At 46.5% G+C, this 20,736-nt stretch overlaps 1 protein-coding gene and 1 long non-coding RNA gene across 3 annotated transcripts; one reads left to right on the forward strand and one right to left on the reverse strand.

Annotated features, from left to right (window-relative positions):
• Window positions 1-7,030: 7,030 nt before the first annotated feature.
• LOC127297341 (very-long-chain 3-oxoacyl-CoA reductase 1-like) lies at window positions 7,031-9,603 on the forward strand. Its single transcript, XM_051327652.2, has 3 exons — window positions 7,031-7,819; window positions 8,000-8,069; window positions 9,075-9,603. Exons 1-3 carry the CDS (start codon window positions 7,167-7,169, stop codon window positions 9,381-9,383), a joined length of 1,032 nt encoding a protein of 343 aa, XP_051183612.1. The 5' UTR covers window positions 7,031-7,166; the 3' UTR covers window positions 9,384-9,603.
• An 8,560-nt stretch (window positions 9,604-18,163) lies between these two features.
• On the reverse strand, window positions 18,164-20,026 carry LOC127297343 (uncharacterized). Of its 2 annotated transcripts, XR_007849089.2 has the most exons (4): window positions 19,791-20,026; window positions 19,203-19,673; window positions 18,338-18,436; window positions 18,164-18,235 (listed from the first exon to the last, which is right to left on the reverse strand). It is a non-coding gene; the product is annotated as an uncharacterized lncRNA (long non-coding RNA). The 2 variants fall into 2 exon arrangements; XR_007849088.2 differs by having other exon boundaries at window positions 19,203-20,019.
• Between the last annotated feature and the right edge of the window lie 710 nt (window positions 20,027-20,736).

The following is a 20,736-nucleotide window of genomic DNA, read 5'->3' on the forward strand; positions in this document are numbered from 1 at the left end:
GGCATGGGTCTTCCACATGAGCCACCAAGTCTCAAAACCATCGGTAGTGAAGGTGAAACGGAGGTTGTGGGGAATCGGGATGGCCAGATCGTCGAAGAAAGTATAGCACCTTTGGCCAGTGAGGATGTCAGGCAGTTCAGCTCTGCTTGCTGTCAGGTGGTGTAGGAAGAAGTGTGGAGGCACTTGCCCAAGACCAAGCTGTCGGGCTACTACTACCGGTTGGTAAGATTGATAACCAGGCTTGATAATCCGGTTTGAGGTACTCATGCCAACTGGGAGAAAGCAAGGGCGAAGCATGATAGAGTACAAATGCCGAGTGCTAGCATCATCGGCAAAGTTATCCAATCGGAAGGAGACTGGGTTCTCAAAGTTCTCCGATTCAGTATAAGGAAAGAATAGAGGGTTGTCCAAACCTTGGAAGAAAATCTTGAACCACCCTGCTGCTTCTTTTGGGATTAGCCTGCTGCCTGGGAGACCATACAAAGCTTGGCCATAGCTGGTGCAGCGGATCTCCTTTCCATTAACATCCGGGAAGGTGCAGGTGGCCAAAGGTGGGAAGTCTGGGATCTGGTTCTGAAAGTACAGCTGAGCCCATAACTGAATAAACCACCAGGGACCTCCAGTTTTAACTGTCCTCTGAGAGAACAGCTTGACAGACATCAATTGAAGAGATCGATAGACCTCTCCAAGAAACAGTTTGCCGAGACCAAGTTGGGTGCCTTTGGCAAGTTCATAGGCCAGGGAGAGGTAGTTCTTGGTAGGGGCGAGTGATGGGCCACAGAATATGAAGTGCTCCAACCAGAAGTTCAGGAAGGCTGTGTGTTCTCTCTCTATCACAGGGCCTTTGGTTTTCATATAACGATGGAGGTAGGCACCCCAGCTAGTACATTCTTTTTTAGAGGAAAGGGTGAAAGGAACTTTCGGCAGCTTGAACGCAGAAGGGCTTGGGGATGCAATGTCTAGGCCTGTGATCATGGCTACATCCAGCAGAGTTGGCGTCATAGGGCCATGGCCAAACATAAAGCAGTTCAGTGCATCAGACCAGAAGTAGCCGATGGTCTTCAGGATGTTTTCATTCTTTTCAAGGGGAGACAATGATAATGACAAGGCATCGGCTATCCCTATGGCTTCCCAGGTGGCATAGTGGGTTTTGGATACTCTGTTGTACCATGCCACCCAACCCTCAGGAGGATTAGGCCAGGCTCGCAGGCAGTCGGCCCAGGAAGACAGATCTAAGTTCTGGTTCACGAAGGGGATTCTGTTAGCCTCGCATGAAATTAAGAGAGCGGGACTCTCGGAAGAACGTGGACCAAGGCACATGGAATTTACGAGAGAAGGATGTGGCAGTAGGATGTCTGAGACCTAAGATCAATAACGGAACAGAACATTAATTCAGGTGTTTGCCATTAATCCTAACGTTGATTCGAATAACGAGAGGGGGTTAAAGATTACCTTCAGACCGGAGACCATGGCGTTAGTATTGGAGGATTCCTCCATTGGAGGCGCTGTGGAGCTGGGGTAGCGCGGTCGAGATCTGGGATGCGGGTGGCCGTAAGGTGGAGTTGCTCAGGCGGCGATTTGGGGATCTGAGTTTGCTTCTCAGATGGAGGTCGCAGGTTACCGTTTGGTAGGGCAGCTGGGTTGGCCTTATTCGTGTTTTTATGGTAGAGATCGATGCGATGCCATCGGCTCTTTTGGGGGCTCGTTTGACTTTGACTGTCGGCAAAGAGTTGATTGGAATACTCTTTCCTTAATAAAAGGAGGGTTTTTTACAATGAAGAGCCGATTGCTCGAGTACTACTCTACTAATTCTTGCTGCCCTCACTATCGGCATCGTAGCTGCCGCCGGCGCTACTTCCGGAGAATTCTTGGTCACTGCTGCCCCAGCCCTCGGCCGGGGCTTTATCCTCCTCGTCATCTCTTCGTCGTCATCCGACTAGGCCCAGCCACGGAAGCACTTCGCCGGCGGTTCGTCGGAGGAAGTGATTGGGAGGAAAGGGCTGATGAAGCTGAGAAGGCCAGGCATCATGGTGAAAGATGCTGCAACGATTTTGTTCTGCCATGACATGACCCGACGAAGGAAGGACAGAGTGATTTTGGAATTATCAATTCCAAAACCAGGGGGGCATGTGTTATCACCAGAATTTGACCGAGTCAGAGGTGGGCCGCGATCAGGATGGGCTTGAAGATTATACATTGAAGAATATGCGTGGATCGGCCTTGAATACGAGTTTGGGCTAGTTTGCCCTTGTATCTGTAACATAGTAGGATACGTGTCGGTTAGTTAGAGTTTGGCCCGTGCCCGGTTGGGATTATTCCCACGTTAGAGAGTCTACGGACTATAAATATGTATCTAGGGTTTACGAAATAAACAACAACCAACGTTCACCACAAACCAATCTCGGCGCATCGCCAACTCCCCCGACTCGAGGGTTTCTTCCGGGTAAGCATCATGCTGCCTAGGTCGCTCCTTGCGATCTAGGCAGTACAAGTTTTACTCGCTATCCATGCGTTGCTCGTGCTGAAGCCTTTTTGATGGCGAGCAACGTAGTTATCTTAGACGTGTTAGGGTTAGCATTGTTCTTCATATCATATGCTATCGTCGTGCAACCCTGAGACGTCTAGCCGCCCTTACACCTATCCTAGGTGTAGGGGCGGCACCCCGCTTGATCGTTATTCAGTAGATCCGATCCGTTATGATTGCTCCTTGTTCTGCAAGGATTAGTTTAATATCTGCATAGTTAGGCCTTACAAACGGGTTGAAGGATCCAGTGGCGCGTAGGGTGTAGTTTGCTAGCCCTAGACAGGATGTTCCGAGGATCAACCTCGTGTTGGTTTTTAGACCTTGTCTAGGGTCGGTTTACGATCACCGTGCGTGGCCGCGAGGCTCAATCACGAGTAGGATGTTCCGATTATGCGGTGAAAACCCTAAATCGTAGTAGGTTGTTTTAGCTTTATTTCAATCAAGCAGGACCACCATATATTCGTGCACCTCGTACGAATCATGGGTGGATCGGCTCTTTGAGCCGATTCACAGGACAACCTGAGAGCCGATCGAGGCTCGTATTTAATGTTTACGTGTATGCCATGCAGGAGACTAAGCGAGGCATCATCCATCACCTTCCTGACCAGGTATACGGTCAGGTGGCAGGCCCTTGCACCAGCATCGGCGCGTGCGTACCAGAAGCCTTGCGGGCTGTCGCTCGGAGGGACCAGGGCCAGCCGCAGCCCTAGGTTGTTCCCGGCTCTACTGTGTTGCCCGTCGCTGCTCGCCGGTGGGTTTCTGACGCCAACAGAAAGATGGCACAATGCTTACGGCCCAGCGCCGGTTTCCTCCACCAGTGACGGTTCCTCCGCCACCGGCAACATATACCGCGGTCACGTAATCCGCGAGCCAATCTTCCGGCTTGGTGGTGCCATCATAAGTTTTAGTGTCACGGGGCAACGTGAAGTTGCGAACCGGTGGCTCTTCTTTCATGATTCTTGGGCCAAAGCACTTTGGGCCTGGAGGACCTTCTGCCTCCACTATCTCAGACAAATACACCCTATCCAGACGGTGCCTCGCATCCCGATCTTGTAGGCATCTTTCGCCTAACCGACCCCCCAATGGGTTCCGGTAAGCTACAACTTTCTCAGCTCCTGAGCCAGCCTCTTCGTATCTTTCCGGTACCGCGGCTCTTGCCTGCCGGTACCTTGGTGGAGGCATTTCCTCTTCCACGTACACTGCTTTTGCAGCGCGGAAGTTTTGCCCACTTCCTTCTCTGCCGGCATAATCTTTTGCGGCGTAGCCGTTTCCGGCATGGGCACCTGTTTCCCCTTGATTTTTTCTACCGGCCTCGTACCGCCCGGCTTGTTATTTTCCGGCACCGGCTTGCTGTTTTCCGGCAAGGACCGGGTCGTACACAGTCATTTGCTGCGCATTCGCTTTTTCTTTTCTTTTGTCCGGATGGGGGGACGATGCCTGCCCATGGGACTTGCTACCGGCATTCCTTGCGGAACGCAGAGATTTTGATGCCACAACCTTGTTTATTTTAGCCTGCTGCTCAGCATTCTGCACCTCAATCATGTCAAGCAGCTTTTTAACGCGATCTTGCTGCTTTGCCAAAGCATCTCCGGTAAGCGATTCACACAGCTCTACTGCAGCCCTAGCAGCTTTTAAGGTTTTATCCGGGTTACTGTACTTGGGTTTCTCTACGATGCTAACAGATGCAGAGGCACTCTTCCCGGTAAGAATCTCTTTGCGCAAATCCTGATCTAGATTGCGACCTCTAAGCCTGTTTTCCGATTGCCTAGCCGATGAGCGCTAACAGAAGCAAAGCCATGGGCAGCGTTGTACTCACGTAGGGTTAGGTTCAGCTCGCGCTGCGCCCGGATGATGTCCTTGCCGTTCTCGAGCAGCTTCTGGCGTTGTGCCTCCAGCTCCGCCTGAGCCGCTGCCGGGTCGATGTTCTGCGCGATGGGCGTGGCGAGGACGCTCATCGCCGCCTGAAGTGGAGTTTCCGGTGGCGCCGCGGAGGTACCGGCAACCACCTGGTCACGCTCGGTTGGCGGTTTGGCCGTGCGCGTGGACTTTGTCGTTGCAACCGCTTCTGTCGCAGCTCCTTTGCCGGCGTCGCCCGCGCCAACGACCAGCACCTCGACGCTGCCGGCAGCGCGGCCGCTGGAAAGCGCAGATCTTGGGGGGTCCGGAGCTACCAGCACCGGCGAGAGGCGCTGGCGCTCAGGGACGGTGCCGTAGTAGACGCGGAAGCTCCCGAGCTCGACGGTGTGCTTCTTCTTGGGGTACTTACCGCCGCTGGTGAAGTAGCCGGTGTTGTCGTTGATGTAGTCCAGGCCGAGGACGCGGTCGACGAGCGCGGTGACGACACGCTCGCCGTCGATGGTGAGGAGGCCCGCCCGAATATGTACTCCAGCAAGCGCAGCTGCTGGCCCCACGGTGGGCGCCAACTGTCGTCGTGGTGAACGAGCAGATGCCATGGGATGGCTTAAGTTGGGGCCGAATGTGCGCTAGAGAATTCGGGGGAGGGTTTGTGATTAGACTGGATGAACTTCCGGATGCTTTCCTCAAGAACACAACAAAAGGAAGCGATACAAGAAGAAGAACACAAGGAAGAACTCTGCTCTAGATCTTTCTCTTTATTGCTCTTAGCAAGTTACAGGTTTGTGGTTACAGCATAACGGCTTACACATGATCGTGCCCGTAATGGGGCTACCTCCTCTCCTTATATAGGGGAGAGGTGGCTTACAGGGCAAGAAACCCTAATGGCATCTAATGGCATCTGATGGCATCTAATGGCATCTTTGACTAGACAAACTACTTTTACAAAGTTACTTTAATCATAAACGGCGGCGCCGGTATCTTTAATCAGGGAGGCTGACGTCCTGCGGCTGCTTTTGGCGTCATCCTCCTCCTTTGGCGTCAAGGCTTCGCTTAAAGCTACTTTGCTTAGCTCATCCTTGTCTTCTAGCTCTGGGAGAATCTCTGACCGGCCTTGCCGGCACGCTCTCCTTACCGGTAGCCCGGTGTCTTCTTTATCCGGTTCCGGTATACCCCTCTTGGGGATACCGGCTTAGCTTTACTTAGCCAAATTCTTAGTTTCGGCCTCCGGTATCAACATTAAACCGGTATCTTGATGGCTCAAACCATCCGGTTTGGCATGCCTTTGGCATACCGAGGGTCATCCCCCCAACACAACGTATCAAGATCTTTTTGGCGTTGTTGCTGGGGAATAATTAAGACACCTCATCAAGCCCATCGACCATCATCGCTGGAGTGGCCATCGGTTAGGGTTTGGTGGCCGCCAGGTCCATACGGGCTATCGGCGGAGGCTAGGAAGGTGTCGCTAGGTCGCGGAGGCAAATGTAGCAGGTTTGATCAGGAGTCTCTCCTCTTATTTTATCTAGGGAGTAATCAGCCGTGCCGGGAGAGATGGATTGGTTCCATGCACGGGCCCACCTGTGCTCTCTTCCCTATTTTACACATTGTGTGTCACTTAGGTTCCCTATTGTAGTCGCATGCCACACTATATTATTACATCCAAATTTAAAATTTGAAATCGCCATAACTTTTTAACCACAATTTCAATTTGTGAACCATTTGAATATATAAGTTCCTAAAGGAGCTACAAAACAAGACTAATATAAAATATCTTGATAATTTCTGAAAATCGACTTCTAAAACTTAATAAAACCTAGTAAAACTTGGTGATATTTTTCTTGGAAACAGTTTGTTTCACTCAGTTTCAAACTTGTTTCATCATACTTAGGAAATATTTGGCAATTGTCTTAGATTTCAATTTTTGTGTATCACGTTTTATTGAGTTTCATTGTGTATCATAGTGTTTCAGAATTCAAATTTTGATTAAAAAAAAGTTTGCTTGTTTAAAAGATATTGTTGAAAGAAATTAGATTGTCTTGTTAATCTGATATGTATTCCAATAAATATGACGCTTTCAAATTCAACACTAGAAATTAAATCAATGTACTAAAAAAAGTGAGAGAGTACCAGAAGTGTGGGTAGGCTACATGCAAAAAATTCCTACAATGTGTCAATCTCAAAGCAGATAGTACAATAGAATGGACGGCAGATGCGTGCAACAAATGCCGCTAGCTCTCCTCTGTCTATTTGCTGACCACATGCATAGTTTGTGCTTGCACATGCAGGCCTACTGGGCTACTGGTGTATGTCCGTTTTTTCACAATCTTTTCGTTCTGAAAACCCTTGTTGGTTGTTGCGAGAATGATCGGCTTGTTTCCCGGCCTCACATTTTTCGTCCTCCTCCTATCCAACTTCCAACAAACAGAGAAAACCTCCCTGGGAAAAAAGAGAGATGTCATGCTTCCACTGATTGATGCTCCACACTCCAGTCACAAATTGATACTTCAGTCACAAACAGTCAGTTGAGCATTAATTCATTGCTCCGAATAGAACATGACACTTGATAGCCACATGTGTTGCCAAGTAGTTGCGGGGTTACTCACACAGATCTCGCCGGAACGCTCTGACATTTCAGTTCGGTAATCCTACTCCTACAGACAGACCGCATAACAAAGCTGCGGCACTAGAGGATTTAAATTGGCATCGGCAGTGGCTAGATTGTCTGCAAGAATCCCTAAAGCTTCTTAGCACACGCGCGACGTGCTCCCACCCGGGAAAAGGAGTAAAGATGGGCAGCAACGGCGCTCTCCTCTTCCGGCAGCATCAGCAGCCGGCATGGTTCGTCTCCTTCACCATCCTCGGCGCAGTCTACGTCTTTGCCGTCTTCTCCCGTCTCCTCGCCCACCTCGCGCTCCTGCTGCGCCGCCCCACGAACCTCCGTCGCCGCTACGGCGCCTGGGCCGTGGTCACCGGCCCGACGTCGGGCATCGGCCGCTCCGTCGCCCTGGAGCTCGCCCGCCGCGGCCTCAACCTCGTCCTCGTCGGCCGCGACCCCGCCAAGCTCCACGACATCTCCGAGACAATCTCCGCCACCCATGGCGTTGACGCCAAAACCGTCGTGCTCGACCTCGCCCTAGTCGCCACCCCTCAAGGCGACGCGGCGCTGCGGCAGCTCTGGGAGGCTGTGGAGGGGCTGGACGTCGGGGTGCTGGTGAACAACGCTGGCCTGGCCAAGCCGTGCGCGGTGTACCTGCATGAGGCGGACGTGGATGCATGGGTCAGGATGATCCGGGTGAACCTGTGGGCGCTCACGGAGGTGACGGCCGCGGTGCTGCCGGGGATGGTGGAGAGGGGCAGGGGCGCCGTCGTCAACATCGGCTCCGGGTCCAGTGAGGCCATCCCGTCGTTCCCGCTCTACTCCGTCTACGCTGCCTCCAAACGGTACGACCGCTCTGTCATGTTCGCTAGAGTAGACATGTCGGGGTAAATCTTGCGCGCGCTAAACGTTTCTGTTCTTGATTCTCTATGATTTTGATTTGCTTTTCTTCCATATATTTCTCCGTGGTAAATACATGAATAGATACATCAGAGAGGGTTTAAAACTTCAGATTCCATTTCCAGGTACGTTGCTCAGTTCTCCCGGAGCCTTTACATCGAGTACAGAAGCAAAGGGATCGATGTGCAATGCCAGGTAACTTCATGTTTCTATGTTTCATACTTCCATTGTTTTGACCTTTACGACCAACTAGTTATCACGAGAAGGAAGAGTAAAATAGAGGAGTCATCCTTTTTTGCAGTACATACATGATTCATATAGTTTCAACATTTGTAAATAAATGGTTGATCGTGCTTGCCACACGATAAATAGAGGAGTCATCCTAGTGCAGAGTGCAGATCCCATATCTGGCTGACTAGAGAAACAAAACAATACCGTTCTGAGCAGTGCATGTGCATAGCCGCTCCATATCACAAATAAATATGCTTTGAAAACGTTGACAACAAATACTGTTCCAAACATTTAGATCGAAAACCTGTAAAATTATGGTCTGATTACTGGAAAAGTTATTAATAGCATAATATTTTGTGTTTATAATATCTTACCGTACAATTAGCGCTCCAAGATCAATCTTGAAAACCATATTGATATCAAAAACGAGTTTTTTTTTTGTGATCGAGAGTGTAGATGACATTGCAAGTCCACTGATTCAAGATCATGGTCAGGTTGTTTTACCCACTAGACACAGAACTAGCAAACTGTAATAGTTTATGATTTGCGAGAACCAAGCGTTAGCTTGGCAGCTAGAGCTTAGTGTGCCGAGCCAGCTCACTTGGGTTCGAGTCTTAGCAGTCAACATGTGCTCCGACTAAACGAGATGCAATCCGCGTGAAAAACATCAGAGATGTCTCATCTATCTAATATTGTATAGCTAAGGGAGGAATTCTTCGCCATTGGTCAATGTTTACTGTTTATGCTTTGCACACTTGTCTTGATTAGTTATGCACACCAAGCCTCGAAAACTGTGATTTCATTACAAATATCCTTGGTCTTATTTGAGATTGACGAAGAACACTCTTGTTACAACTATCATTTTTTATGAAGTATGCTCCCCTATGTAGCTAATGGCTAGCCACGTCGATCTTGGATTCCATAACTCTTAACTAAATCGACCTAATAGCATATGTGGTGCAACTACAGGCCCCTCTATTCGTGGATACGAAGATGACGGCAGGTGTGGGGGGATCAAGGAAGCGGCAAGGCCTCCTGTCACGGCTGACGGTGCCTACATCGGACGTGTACGCCGATGCGGCAGCACGCTGGATCGGGCATGGCCAAGTCTGCATACCCAACCTCGTCCACCGGCTCCAGTGGTGCCTCTGTCGCGTCGTGCCGGACCACCTCCTTGACGCGCTACGACTCCGCAAGAACCTCCGGCAGCGGGCACTCTTCCAGCAGCTCCGGTCGGTGAGGGTCAAAGGTGGCCTAACGGGCAGCGAACAAAGCTAGTTTGTTGGTGTTCTATGGTTGAAGAAATCTACGATACTCTCTCCATTCACAATTATCGCACGTTCTGGATTGAGTTAAAGTAAAGTTTGTAAAATTTAGCCAAAAATAGAAGAAAAAAAAAGTCAATTTCATAACATCAAATGCATGTAACTTAAGCATATACTTTATTGCGATTGTAATACAGTACATTTTACAGTGTATATTTTAATATGTTTTTCTACATATTGGTCAAACATTACAAAATTTGATTATGACCAAACCGAGAAAGCAGTTAATTGTGAACCATTGGAATATCTGTGTGATCGATATGTTCCTTTGACGTCTGAACCGCACTTTGCTTCAAGTCGTTGTTATAAGAAGCTATAAGATGATAATTTCATTACCAATATGTGACAACTTTATAAACCGTTGTCCGACAACTTTGAAGAAAAAGCACCAGAACATATCAACATCCGCTCTAATTTCGAGTATCTCATTGAGGAAAAACTGACAATGAAGATGGTTTGTAAATCAGATTGAGTTGTTAGATAAAAAATAAATTTCAATTCTTTGCACAAAACTATATAATTTTGACATCATCCTGCATGCATGTGAATGCATGCCCACACCACCGTCTCGCTAGATTGCAAGCACCAGCACCTCCACGTCCTATTAGCACAGTGGTGAGAACATTAACAATCCAAAACATATTAATGTGAGGCCAGACTAAGAGGCATTCAACCGCAGGTAGCAAACCATCAGTCTTTCAAGACAACGCCTTCATCAAAAAGAAAATAGGCATATTGTCATACGCAGCCAACAAAGGGCAAAGTCGTGGGTTGTCACTTCAGGGAGACGTTACTACTTACTGGAGGCATTCACCTCAAATTTCAATCCTACGAGCCATCTCTAGTCGCGTCCCCCAAACCATCCCCTAAAAAGATTTAGAGCGCGTCGGACAAAAAAAACGTTTCCAGCCGTGTTTCCCAAACCCATTTTTTGTCCGGCGCGCCCGATACGGTGTCCGGCGCCCCGAGCCCGTCCCCGCCCCACAGGGGACGCTACGGGTACGCCGAACACAACGAAAAGCGAGGCGAAACGTGGCGGGACCGACACGTCAGCGGCTCGTAAGCCTAAAACCCCGTCGTCTACCTTTGGTCAAGCGACGTTAATGGCGTCCCAGTTTTCCCAGGCGACGCAGGGACGCGCCTAGTCGTGCATGGCCGCGTGGCCGTCCGCGCCGGCGTTATTGCGTCCAACGACCCGCTGCCGCTTCGCCTGCCGTCGCTGTACATTAAGAGGCCCTGCGGTTCATCCCAATCTCTCGCCGCTCCCAAATCTTCTCCTCGCCGCTCCCAGATCTTCTCCTCGCCGCTCCCAGATCTTCTCCTCGCCGTTCCAACCAATGTCATCGTCCTCCCGCAAGATCGCCGCGGCGAATGGCTTCGGCCGCGGCAGCCTCACCGTGAAGGAGGCGTCGGCGCTGTACCGCGCGGGATATCCCGTCCCGCCGGACATGCTCCTGCCAATCAGCTGTGGCTGGAGGATGGCCGTGAACGGCATAGGCATCCCGCCGCCGCCGTCGCCGGGCGCAGAGCGCTGGAGGGACGCCATCAGGGCCCGGCGGTCTGCACTCGACACCGAGGAGCGGGCCGATCCAACCTGGGCGGCCACTGACAATGACTCCTGGTGGATCGCCTACTTCCAGGCGTAGTACGACATGGAGATGCACAACACCACCGGCCTCGTCGGCGGGCCGAACAGCTGGAACAGGGACGGGCTCCTCCTGTTCTGGGGCGTTCCGGGGCGCACCCTGCAGAACATCATCGACGACATCCACAACGGCGCTCCAAGGTTGGAGGCGCCGTCCTCGCCGCCACCGTCTCCCGCAGCGCAATGGTAGCCGACGAGGACGTACTCGTCCTCCTCCAATTCTTCCTTCTCAGGACCGGACCGATCGACGCCGTCCTTTTCGTACCGCTCCGCGCCCTACACCGTCCCCAAGCGCGTGGTGAAGGAGGATCCGGCGACGCCCGTCAATCCAAGGCGCGGCGGCAGCGGCAGCCGACAACAGCAAAGGTGCGGCGGCGGTGCCCTCCTCATCCTGAAGCCGGAGGTGAAGGAGGAGCAGGACGACGAGGAAGCGGTGAAGGCGGCGCTACTGGCGGAGTACGAGCGGTAGCAGCGGCTCATCGCCAGCAGCGACGACCCCGAGGACTGCCCAGGGCTGCGAGCGGCGTGTTTGGTGTCGCTGAACGATAAGGACGCCTGGAGGGTCGACCTCGGCACGGCGATCGCCATGTCCATCCGCGACACCGGCAAGCCGCTCGTGGACCTCACCGATGACGGCGAGGCAGGACCAAGCGGCCTGGTGAAGGACGAGCCCGACAAGCGCGTCAAGCAGGAGGTCGTCACCGATGACATGTACAGCTTCCACCAGTACTACGACACCTCCGGCCGCCGCAAGTACTTTGTAGATTAGGTTTGTTTAAATTTAGTCGAATCTCGTTCGAATCTATGTAATATATAGCAAGTTTGGATGAATTTAATCGAATCTCGGCTCAAGTTTTAAATTTCTAAAATTTTGTTTGGGGGAAGCGACCGGGGAGCGACGCCCCCCAAACGCGGCACGAACAAAACACGTCCCCCAAACGTTCGATGCGGCGCCGTTTGGGGGACGGTTTGGAGAACACGACTGGAGAGGGTCTAATTCAGAGATGCTAGTGGGCTTTCCGCTTTGGTTAAAAAATGAACTTTTTTTAGATGATGTATTATTTTATTTCATTTTTTGCACTAAAGAGGGTAAATGTATCGTGTGATCGGTGGCATGGCAAGTTAAAAACACACCTCCAACTAATATTGGTGGCGTGGCCACTTTTAGTGAGTCACCGGTATGGGCCTACAATAGTGTGCCCAAAACTATGCTACCCCACCTGTGTATGGGACCCATTAGTCCACCAGCCCAAAAAATACATGTGGCGTCGCAAATTTCTACACGCCACTAAGTAGTGGTGTACCGCTCCCACACACCACTAGCTAGCGGCGTGTCGTTATTTTGATACGCCTCAGACAATTCTAGGATGGTCCCATTTCATGGGCCCCACTTGGCTGTGGGAATGTTTTCCCACGCTCATGCACACCACTAGCCAGTGGCGTGTCATTATTTTAGTATGCCACAGATGAAAGAAGCTAAGAAAATAGAAGAAAACATAGAAACCAACCAATCCGTGGAAACTAACAGAAAAACTGAAACAAAAGACGGAGCGAGAAACGGAAAAAACGATGTGACGTTGAAACATAAATAGGCCAACCTAGGATGCCAACAGGGTGCCCGGCAGGAGCTGCCCACGTCGTTGTAGGCGGTGCATAGGATTTATGGAAGATGAAATTTGTCGAGATGGGAGCAAGTGAAAAAGGTGAATGCGGGCGACTTCTTTTGAACTCCTGCTTATGCATAAGCCAACTTATATGAAATGGTGGGGAGAAACTGTGGCGGGAAGAAGCTCATATAAGCTAGTTCCCCCTATTATTTTGGGCTTCTAGAAATTTAGCTTATTTAATGTGTTGAGTTCTGAAATGTCTGTAATGTCGCGAAAATTGAATTTTGTCCTAAATAAGTTACAATACCATACATATGGTAGCTTTTAGTGAAAAAGAAGCTATAAATGAATCAAGAAATTTTGGGAAAAGTCTAATAATAATTAAAATATGGTGTTATAGTATAATTAAGTACATTGCAAAAATAGAAAAAATGTCTTAGTGTTTTCATAGCTACAATACAAGAACTGTTCACACAACCAAACTTTCAGCAATGTTCTTTCCTAGTTGAGCCATGGCACCATCAGCAAAAGAGGAAGTGTGTCATTGATAAAATATGAGCAAATGGTCATGACAAATGCTAGTTCAAATCAAATAAGCAAATACAAGTTCCTGGGAGATACAAGTTCATGGCAAATAGACATTTTGTTATCAACCAAATGTTATACAAAACCACCAATGTACATGTACATATTTGATACCAAAAGTGCCCAGAATCATAGTGTGCATGGACAGAAACTAAAACATAGTGTTCATGGACATATAAATCATAGTGTCATTCTGGACATAAATTAAATTAGTAGAAATAACATATATCACGAAATTATAGACAGAAAATTGAACTATCACAGCCATGACCATCTACACAATAGCATGAACAAACTGACATGAAGTAGACCATGGTGCAAAAAGATGTCTGAAAATGGAAGGGTAAAGCTAGTTACCATGGGCACAAGGGGTCATCAACCGAGTGGCCGAGATGTCAACACCTGAGGGGCAGGTTGATATACCGGTTCAGCTTCCTCAACGAGAAGCTCGGGAAACTGGTCTCTGACAGTTTCTCGATTTGCACTATCGGCTCGCTTCTCGGTCAGAATAAGCCAGACATAAGCTGGATAGTTCTTTTGAGCTTCTCTGGTTTAGCACCTAGAAGCAAAGTGGCCCCGCAATGTTTGGTGAGACGGGAGTGGGCTAGCCGGACCTTTAAAAGGACGGGGCTTTTTCTAGGACATCGTAGGATACTTTTCAATTTTCTAACGTGCTAAAAAAGCCCAAGCCCAAAAGCTTTAGCCCACAGTAACATTGGCCTGACCCTAAAGATATACACAAGCTGCTACAGAAGAAAAAAAAAAGAGAGGAAGGGATCTCGGTTTGGGCCCATCGTACACCCCGAAGGTAGTGAGGGTGAGGGTAAGACATCCTACATTCACCAGCATCGTCAGTTGTACATGTGAAGAAGGGAAGCAGAGAGAACTCTCACGGGCTCATGGCAGACCAACGTTAATTAGCTACGCAAAACCAAGGAAAAAATAGCGCGCTAAATAAAATAGCGTGGCCTTCCAAAATACGCTATGAAGATTATAACGTGCTAATAGCGTGCTATTTTACAAAATAGCGTTCCACAAAAAAAATAAAAAATAACAAAATATAGTATGTATACTAAGGAGCTCAAAAATTATCCACATCACAACTATCAACAAATTAAATTGACAAAGTCCTGATCGCACTGAAAGATAAAGATTTTGTGAGTCTAACAAGTAGACAAGTGGACAAGTAGATAACTAATTAATATACCAACATGCAAACAATTAAAGAGCCAACTACATAGCGGAAGTAGTAATTAATTAAAATGAGATGAACTAGATGTAGAATGCATTCGGTCATCATCGGATTCATAAGAAGAACCGCATATTGCAGCTCATCATAATGAAAAATAGAAGTAACTTCTTCTTAGGCAAATTGCATCAGTAGCAGCTCTTACTCGTTGTGATATTGATTCTTCTTCTTCAACATGTACGCATCGTGTGAGGAGTGGGAATTGTCGATGTGCTTCTGTGGTTTTCAACGGGTTGAATGACTACGGTTAGAATGGGAATTTAGGAAGCTCGTGGGCCAAAAGATTCAAAATAACTTGTCGGCTGCTCGATTTTCCTATAAAAAATAGCACCGCTACACGTTATAAAAATAGCGCCGTTATAACGGTACAAAAATAGCGCATAGCGCCGCTAATAGCGTGATTAGCGCCATAGCGAGCCAAATATACATAGCGTAGCGTTCACTTTTCAAATACGCTATAGCGCCGTATAACGCCGAAATATCGCACTATTTTTTTCGTTGCGCAAAGCAGGCCAAGAGAACAAAAGAGAACTAGTAGTAACGAGCTATCATCCAAACTAGATTTAAATGTGCGCCTTGGCGCACGACCCCGTAAAATTTGCACCGATTTACAATTTGTATAAGAATGATGAAAATCGGGTGAAAAATGAAAATACGATTTTTAGATTTTACAAAACAAAGTCGGTAGGATGAAATCAATGAAGAAAAGAGGAAGTAGAGCAATATTTTGGGGCTTGCCATGGCTCGCGGCTCCGGTAAATAGTTTGTAAAGTACTATATTAAGCATCTATAGATATCGACGGTAATAAAACATCAAATAGAAAAAAAACTATTCGATAGCTAAAAACACTATGTAAACTGTCATTAGTACCACATGTCAAAGGTTGTTGGTTGTATAGTCGGACTTCTCCATCGGAATGATGTTTATGACATGTTGTCGGAGAGAATGTCACCGGCACTTCTCTATTCGCCCTTGGTGGGTATGGTGTTGTGAATGACTTTGGAAACTGCAGAGAATGCCGCCTTGATCATGACCCTGGATGGAATCTCACCGACATCCATAGCTTAAACCTGGTAAGAAAGGATCATAGATCATATTAGCTAAGGGTAAAAGTTTGTGAATCAGGAGCCCGACTTTGGCATGGGTTCCCCATCTTTGGTAAGCGATTTGGCAATCGCTATATTAAGTGTGCATAAAAATATAAAACTAACTAAACTATAAATGAAGAACACACATGATTTAGTCATTCCAAAATGAAATATAGAAACAACTGGTATCGATCCTTGGATTCAATTCTTAAATGGTAATTAGAAAACGAAATGTAAATGAAAATGGTACACTCTTATATTACAGATATTACAGATAGACATGTAGCAATGTGTTTTTGGCTGTGTTTCTAAAACTATTAATTTCTCCTATGCATTGTGCCTAGCGATGGAACAAATAGAACTCAACTTAGTAAAAAAATGATGGGTCTGGCTCACTTCTAAAAACAGAGGTATGCAAGCCACAACTTTTCCCTGTTCATTTGCCTTTGGAGACATCCTGAGATTTACAGTTTGTATAACAATGATGAAAATCAGGTGGCAAAATGTTAATATGGTTCTTTGGTTTTACATTTTTTATTTTGATCAGGTCACAACGATTTACAATTTTGCGATCCCGTATTTCACACTGTTTATCATTTTGTAATAAGGTGAGAAACATGGTAGGTTAGCATTTATACAAATCAGTGATAAAAAGGTATTTCAAAATCTTCCTATTATTCTTGGTTCTTTTCATTGGAGTTTTCGAGAAGATTTTCTTCCATTTGAGTAATACTGTAGTATTCACACTTATTGTGTCTACATTAAGATTTGGTAAGAAGAATGTTAGGATAGTTTCCTTGTAAAAAAATTCAGTAAGAACCTAAGTGATCACGCCGTGACATCAATAATTTATATGGAATATAAGACACTATTTATATAGCAAGCAATATTGACTTGCGCATAGAATTATCTACATAAATTCCTCGTCAATATAGAGTACAATTATCTGCATCTCAAAAAAAAAATCAGTATGGAAACATGCACCAAATATAGTGCTTTTTTTGTACAACTTACACGATTTGGCACACGGCCCCGTGAAATTCGCACCACCTCCTCATGGAAAAGGATGTGTTAAGCTTTGTTAAGAAGACCAAAATAAGCCACAGGTAAGCCTACATTTCCAACGTCACTATGACAAAAAACATCATTATAAGGCAGCGTTGATGCTATCGCAATAAGCTTAAGCACAAGGCGCTGGCACAGAGCTGAAGGATAATCTGTACCATCTAGCTTCGTCCATCTAGTTTGGTGCAGCGAAAATAGACCCTGAAAACAGAGGACCAAAAACAACATCAATTCACTCGGTACACATACACATTGAAAGCATGCGAACATAAACGATCATACTTGTTTCAGGGAACTGTAGATTGTAGGTAATCTCTCTAGAGGTGGTCAAGGAATGAACTAACATGATGCAAGAAAGTTGTCATGTGAGATCATCAGAAAACTGAAAGAGCAGTACATGTAACATACATAAATATTTCAGGTGACCAATAGTCTGATTCTATGAAATAGGTTGTCACAAAACTAAAAAAGCAATGCACACATGCTCTTTCATCCAAACACCAAAAATATTTTATGGCACATACTGAGGAGATTAAAACTCACACTTCGGACTAACAGATACCTATTTTACAGAAACAGAAACTCGATTATGTACTATGTGAAAATGAGCAAATTAAACTTCACCTGCAATTGAGAGGCATTACATTTCAGAAACTCTAACTAACTTATGTGATATGGTATTTTCACCTATTTGAGGTGCTTGTGCTCATTGTCCGTCTTGTAGCGTCCCTGTCACTCTACCCGCTACGCACTATCGAGGTGAGTCTCCTTGCTGTAGGCCAACTTTGATACTGCCTTTTGGCCTATTCAGTCTGTACACACCATCCAACTGATCAGAGCTCATCTCTGCTCAGGTAGCTAACAATCTAGCTCTAATGGACATGTTTACTGTGTACAATGTTGTATAAATAAGCACGAGTGATGTGCCCTAAAATCAAATTAAAGAAAAATACAAAAAAAGATCTAACGTGCTCGAGAGATCAGAACGGCGGACACGCGAAAGAACACAACCAAGAATCATTCGGTTGATTATAGTAATTCAAATTGCAGCGATCCTTTAGGTAAGCAAAAATTGTAACTATCATATTGTTATATACAGCACTGCTTAAATAGCATCCATGCCTAACTGTAACTATCATATTGTTATATACCTTATACTATACAGATCAGCTAGAAAAGGGGGAACACGATCATCAGAAACCACGACATGCAGTCAACAGGACACAAACATTTGCCTTTTGCACCGGTAAACCATTATGGACTGGATCGGCTATAACGAATGTGTGTTTCACATCACAATCCTGAAATTGAAAGTGAACAAAGAAAATTTGATAGTTCTATAGGTGGTAAAATGTTATGTGGATCGGATATGTTACAATACAAACCATTGATAAACGAAATCTCAATAGATAGTTCTATAAGCAGCCTAATGTAGATGACATCAGGCTCCATACAACAAAGATTCGTAGTGGTAGATAACACCAACCTAGCACTCTGTAGATCTCTGTAGCCAATTCCCTGAATGTAGTTTCGCTCCGGCAGTGAAGTGATGGTGGAAGTAAGCCCTGAGAAAACGAAAATTAATGAAACACAGTAGCCATCTAAATGCATCATACATTGGGAAAGAGGTGCACAATAGAGCTAGCCATACCAAAAAAAATACCTACATGCATATCAAGTAGAGATTATCAAGCTTCCATCTGAAAACCCACACACACATTGAACACCAGCGCACATTCCATGGAAGAACATGACACTTTTCTTACCTGCATGGTTGCCGAAACACAGTGCATACACATTCTAGTTCATGCCGGCTAGGTTTTTCCTAGACTATGATATATACATGACATTACCGGAAAAAAAAGCAACAAGCGGGAGAAAAAAAATAGCCATCACCCAAGCTGTAACACATAATGGTAATGGCCAGGCCATTGACATGAACGAATAAAACATGCATAAAGAGTAAATAGAGCAGTCAGGAAACTTGTGCCAATGTGATCATGAACAAGCATTAAATAAAGAGTGAATAATTATTCTTTTCATTTTACTGGATATAGGGAAATATTATTAGTTGACGATGAAGAGGAAAATAGCACAATATATCATGTGTCTTGCATTCGCTTTCTTGGGTGGCCCTCCACGACGCCTAATATTAGGATTGTAGAGATCAGACACACGACACAAACATTTGCCTTTTGCACCTTTGTGGACTGGATTGGCAGTAACGTAGTCAAGTGCGGCCCAATCAATTCCTTATCATGTAAGTAACATTTAATCAGCCCATTAATTTAAAAGCCATTGGCCGTCGGTGGTCAGCCAAGGTGCACAATTCAGAGAAACACTTACATATATACCTCTTAGAAGCGACTAACTATGCCACCAGCAACATATATATTGCATCAGAGAACAGAAAGCTTTTATAGTTCAGGGTAACTCTAAAAATGCACAATCAAGTACAGGTCTAGCCAAGTAAGCGTACAATCTACAGGTAAGAAAGAAATGTATCGTAAAGATAAATATACAGAGAAGTACCTAGTCATGGTATAGATGAGTATGCCAGATGCATGTACGGCTCCTTGTGGAGCTCAAACTGAATCTGCACTATAGGTTCACAACCTTTGAACTTCTTGTGCTCCTTGTCCGCCTGGGTGCATCCTCGAAAGGGTGCCATGACGTCCACCTTCGAGGTTGCCTGATCCGACCCATTCGTGTCAGAGAGGAGGAGACTGCTAGCTGTAGGTTCAGCTTTGGTACTTACATTTCTTCACTTCAATGTTAATAATTACGGTTGACGAAATACTAACTCAGCTTGCTAACAATGAAGTTCACATGGGAACATCCACCATCAGAGCAATCAGGTTGCAGCCATGCAAAATTCAGCAACAACACACATGCAGTTCCCAGGCCATGCATATCACACACAAGACACCAACCAAACATGCTACTGGATTCAGTTTGACTTTATCTGGATGCAAGTTGGTAGCCATAAAATACACATGCCGGCTATAGAAATAAACCGAAAATAAGTAATTTCAATGAACCGTTAGGCAAATAGTGAACTGCACAAACAAATTAATGAAAGATAGTATGTAGTGATGCAAAAAAAAGAGAATAGGCTACCTGTATCTTGCTATCCAGGCATGTAGGTCATTGTATACTCTTCATTTCGTTCTGTAGAAGACCTTGTGCATAACCTCCTCAAGGATTCTCCCGCATCTGTAAAGACTTGCTTCGGTTCCTTTGAATAAACTGTCATTTTTTATAACTGAGACTCAAAAGGTACATCATAAATCTCTAGAAAGTATTATTTAAGTAAGTTTGAAACTACTATCAACTACTTCAGGAAACACGAGGTGAGGCCCGCTGGCTAATTTACTAAGGCTGGTGCCAATGCACCGCCCGACTCCCGCCCCGCCACGTCAGCTTTTCTCTCACTCTCACCCCACTCTCACCCCACTCTCACCCCACCTTGCCAATGCATGGGCTATAGTCCCCACTCTCACTTCTCTCTCCTCCACATCACCATTTCTTTTCCACATTAAGTTATTTCACTCGATTTTGTTTAGACATTCAAAATAATGCAAGAAATTATTTTATTCAACTTAAAATGTTACCAATTACATAATAATTAATAAAGGAAAGAAAATAAAAGAAGGAAAGAAAAAAAGAAGGAAAGAGTGTGTACTTGTGTTTGTATTTTGAACTGAAAGAGTAAAAAAAGGAAAGAAAATAAAAGAAGGAAAGAAAATAAAATAAAAACTGACATTTAAAGAATAAAAGAAGGAAAGAAAAAAAGAAAAAAAGAAAAAAACCGACCACCGCGTCTTCTTCTACCTCTCGCCCGCGTCGCCCCGCCTCTCGCCCCTCCTCTCGCCCGCGTCGCCATCGCGCCGCCCCGCCTCTCGCCCCTCTCCCGCCTCCCTCTCGCCGCCAACGCGGGCGCCAGCCGGGCGGGAGCGGGCGCTAGCGCCGGGCGCCCCCGCCGGCGCCCCTCCCTCTCGTCCCGGCCCGCCCCCCCCCCCCCTCCCGCCCCCCCCCCGGCGGTACCGCCCCGCCACCCGCCCGC

Source organism: Lolium perenne, chromosome 4 (genome assembly GCF_019359855.2).
Source record: "Lolium perenne isolate Kyuss_39 chromosome 4, Kyuss_2.0, whole genome shotgun sequence".
Lineage (NCBI taxonomy): Eukaryota > Viridiplantae > Streptophyta > Magnoliopsida > Poales > Poaceae > Lolium > Lolium perenne.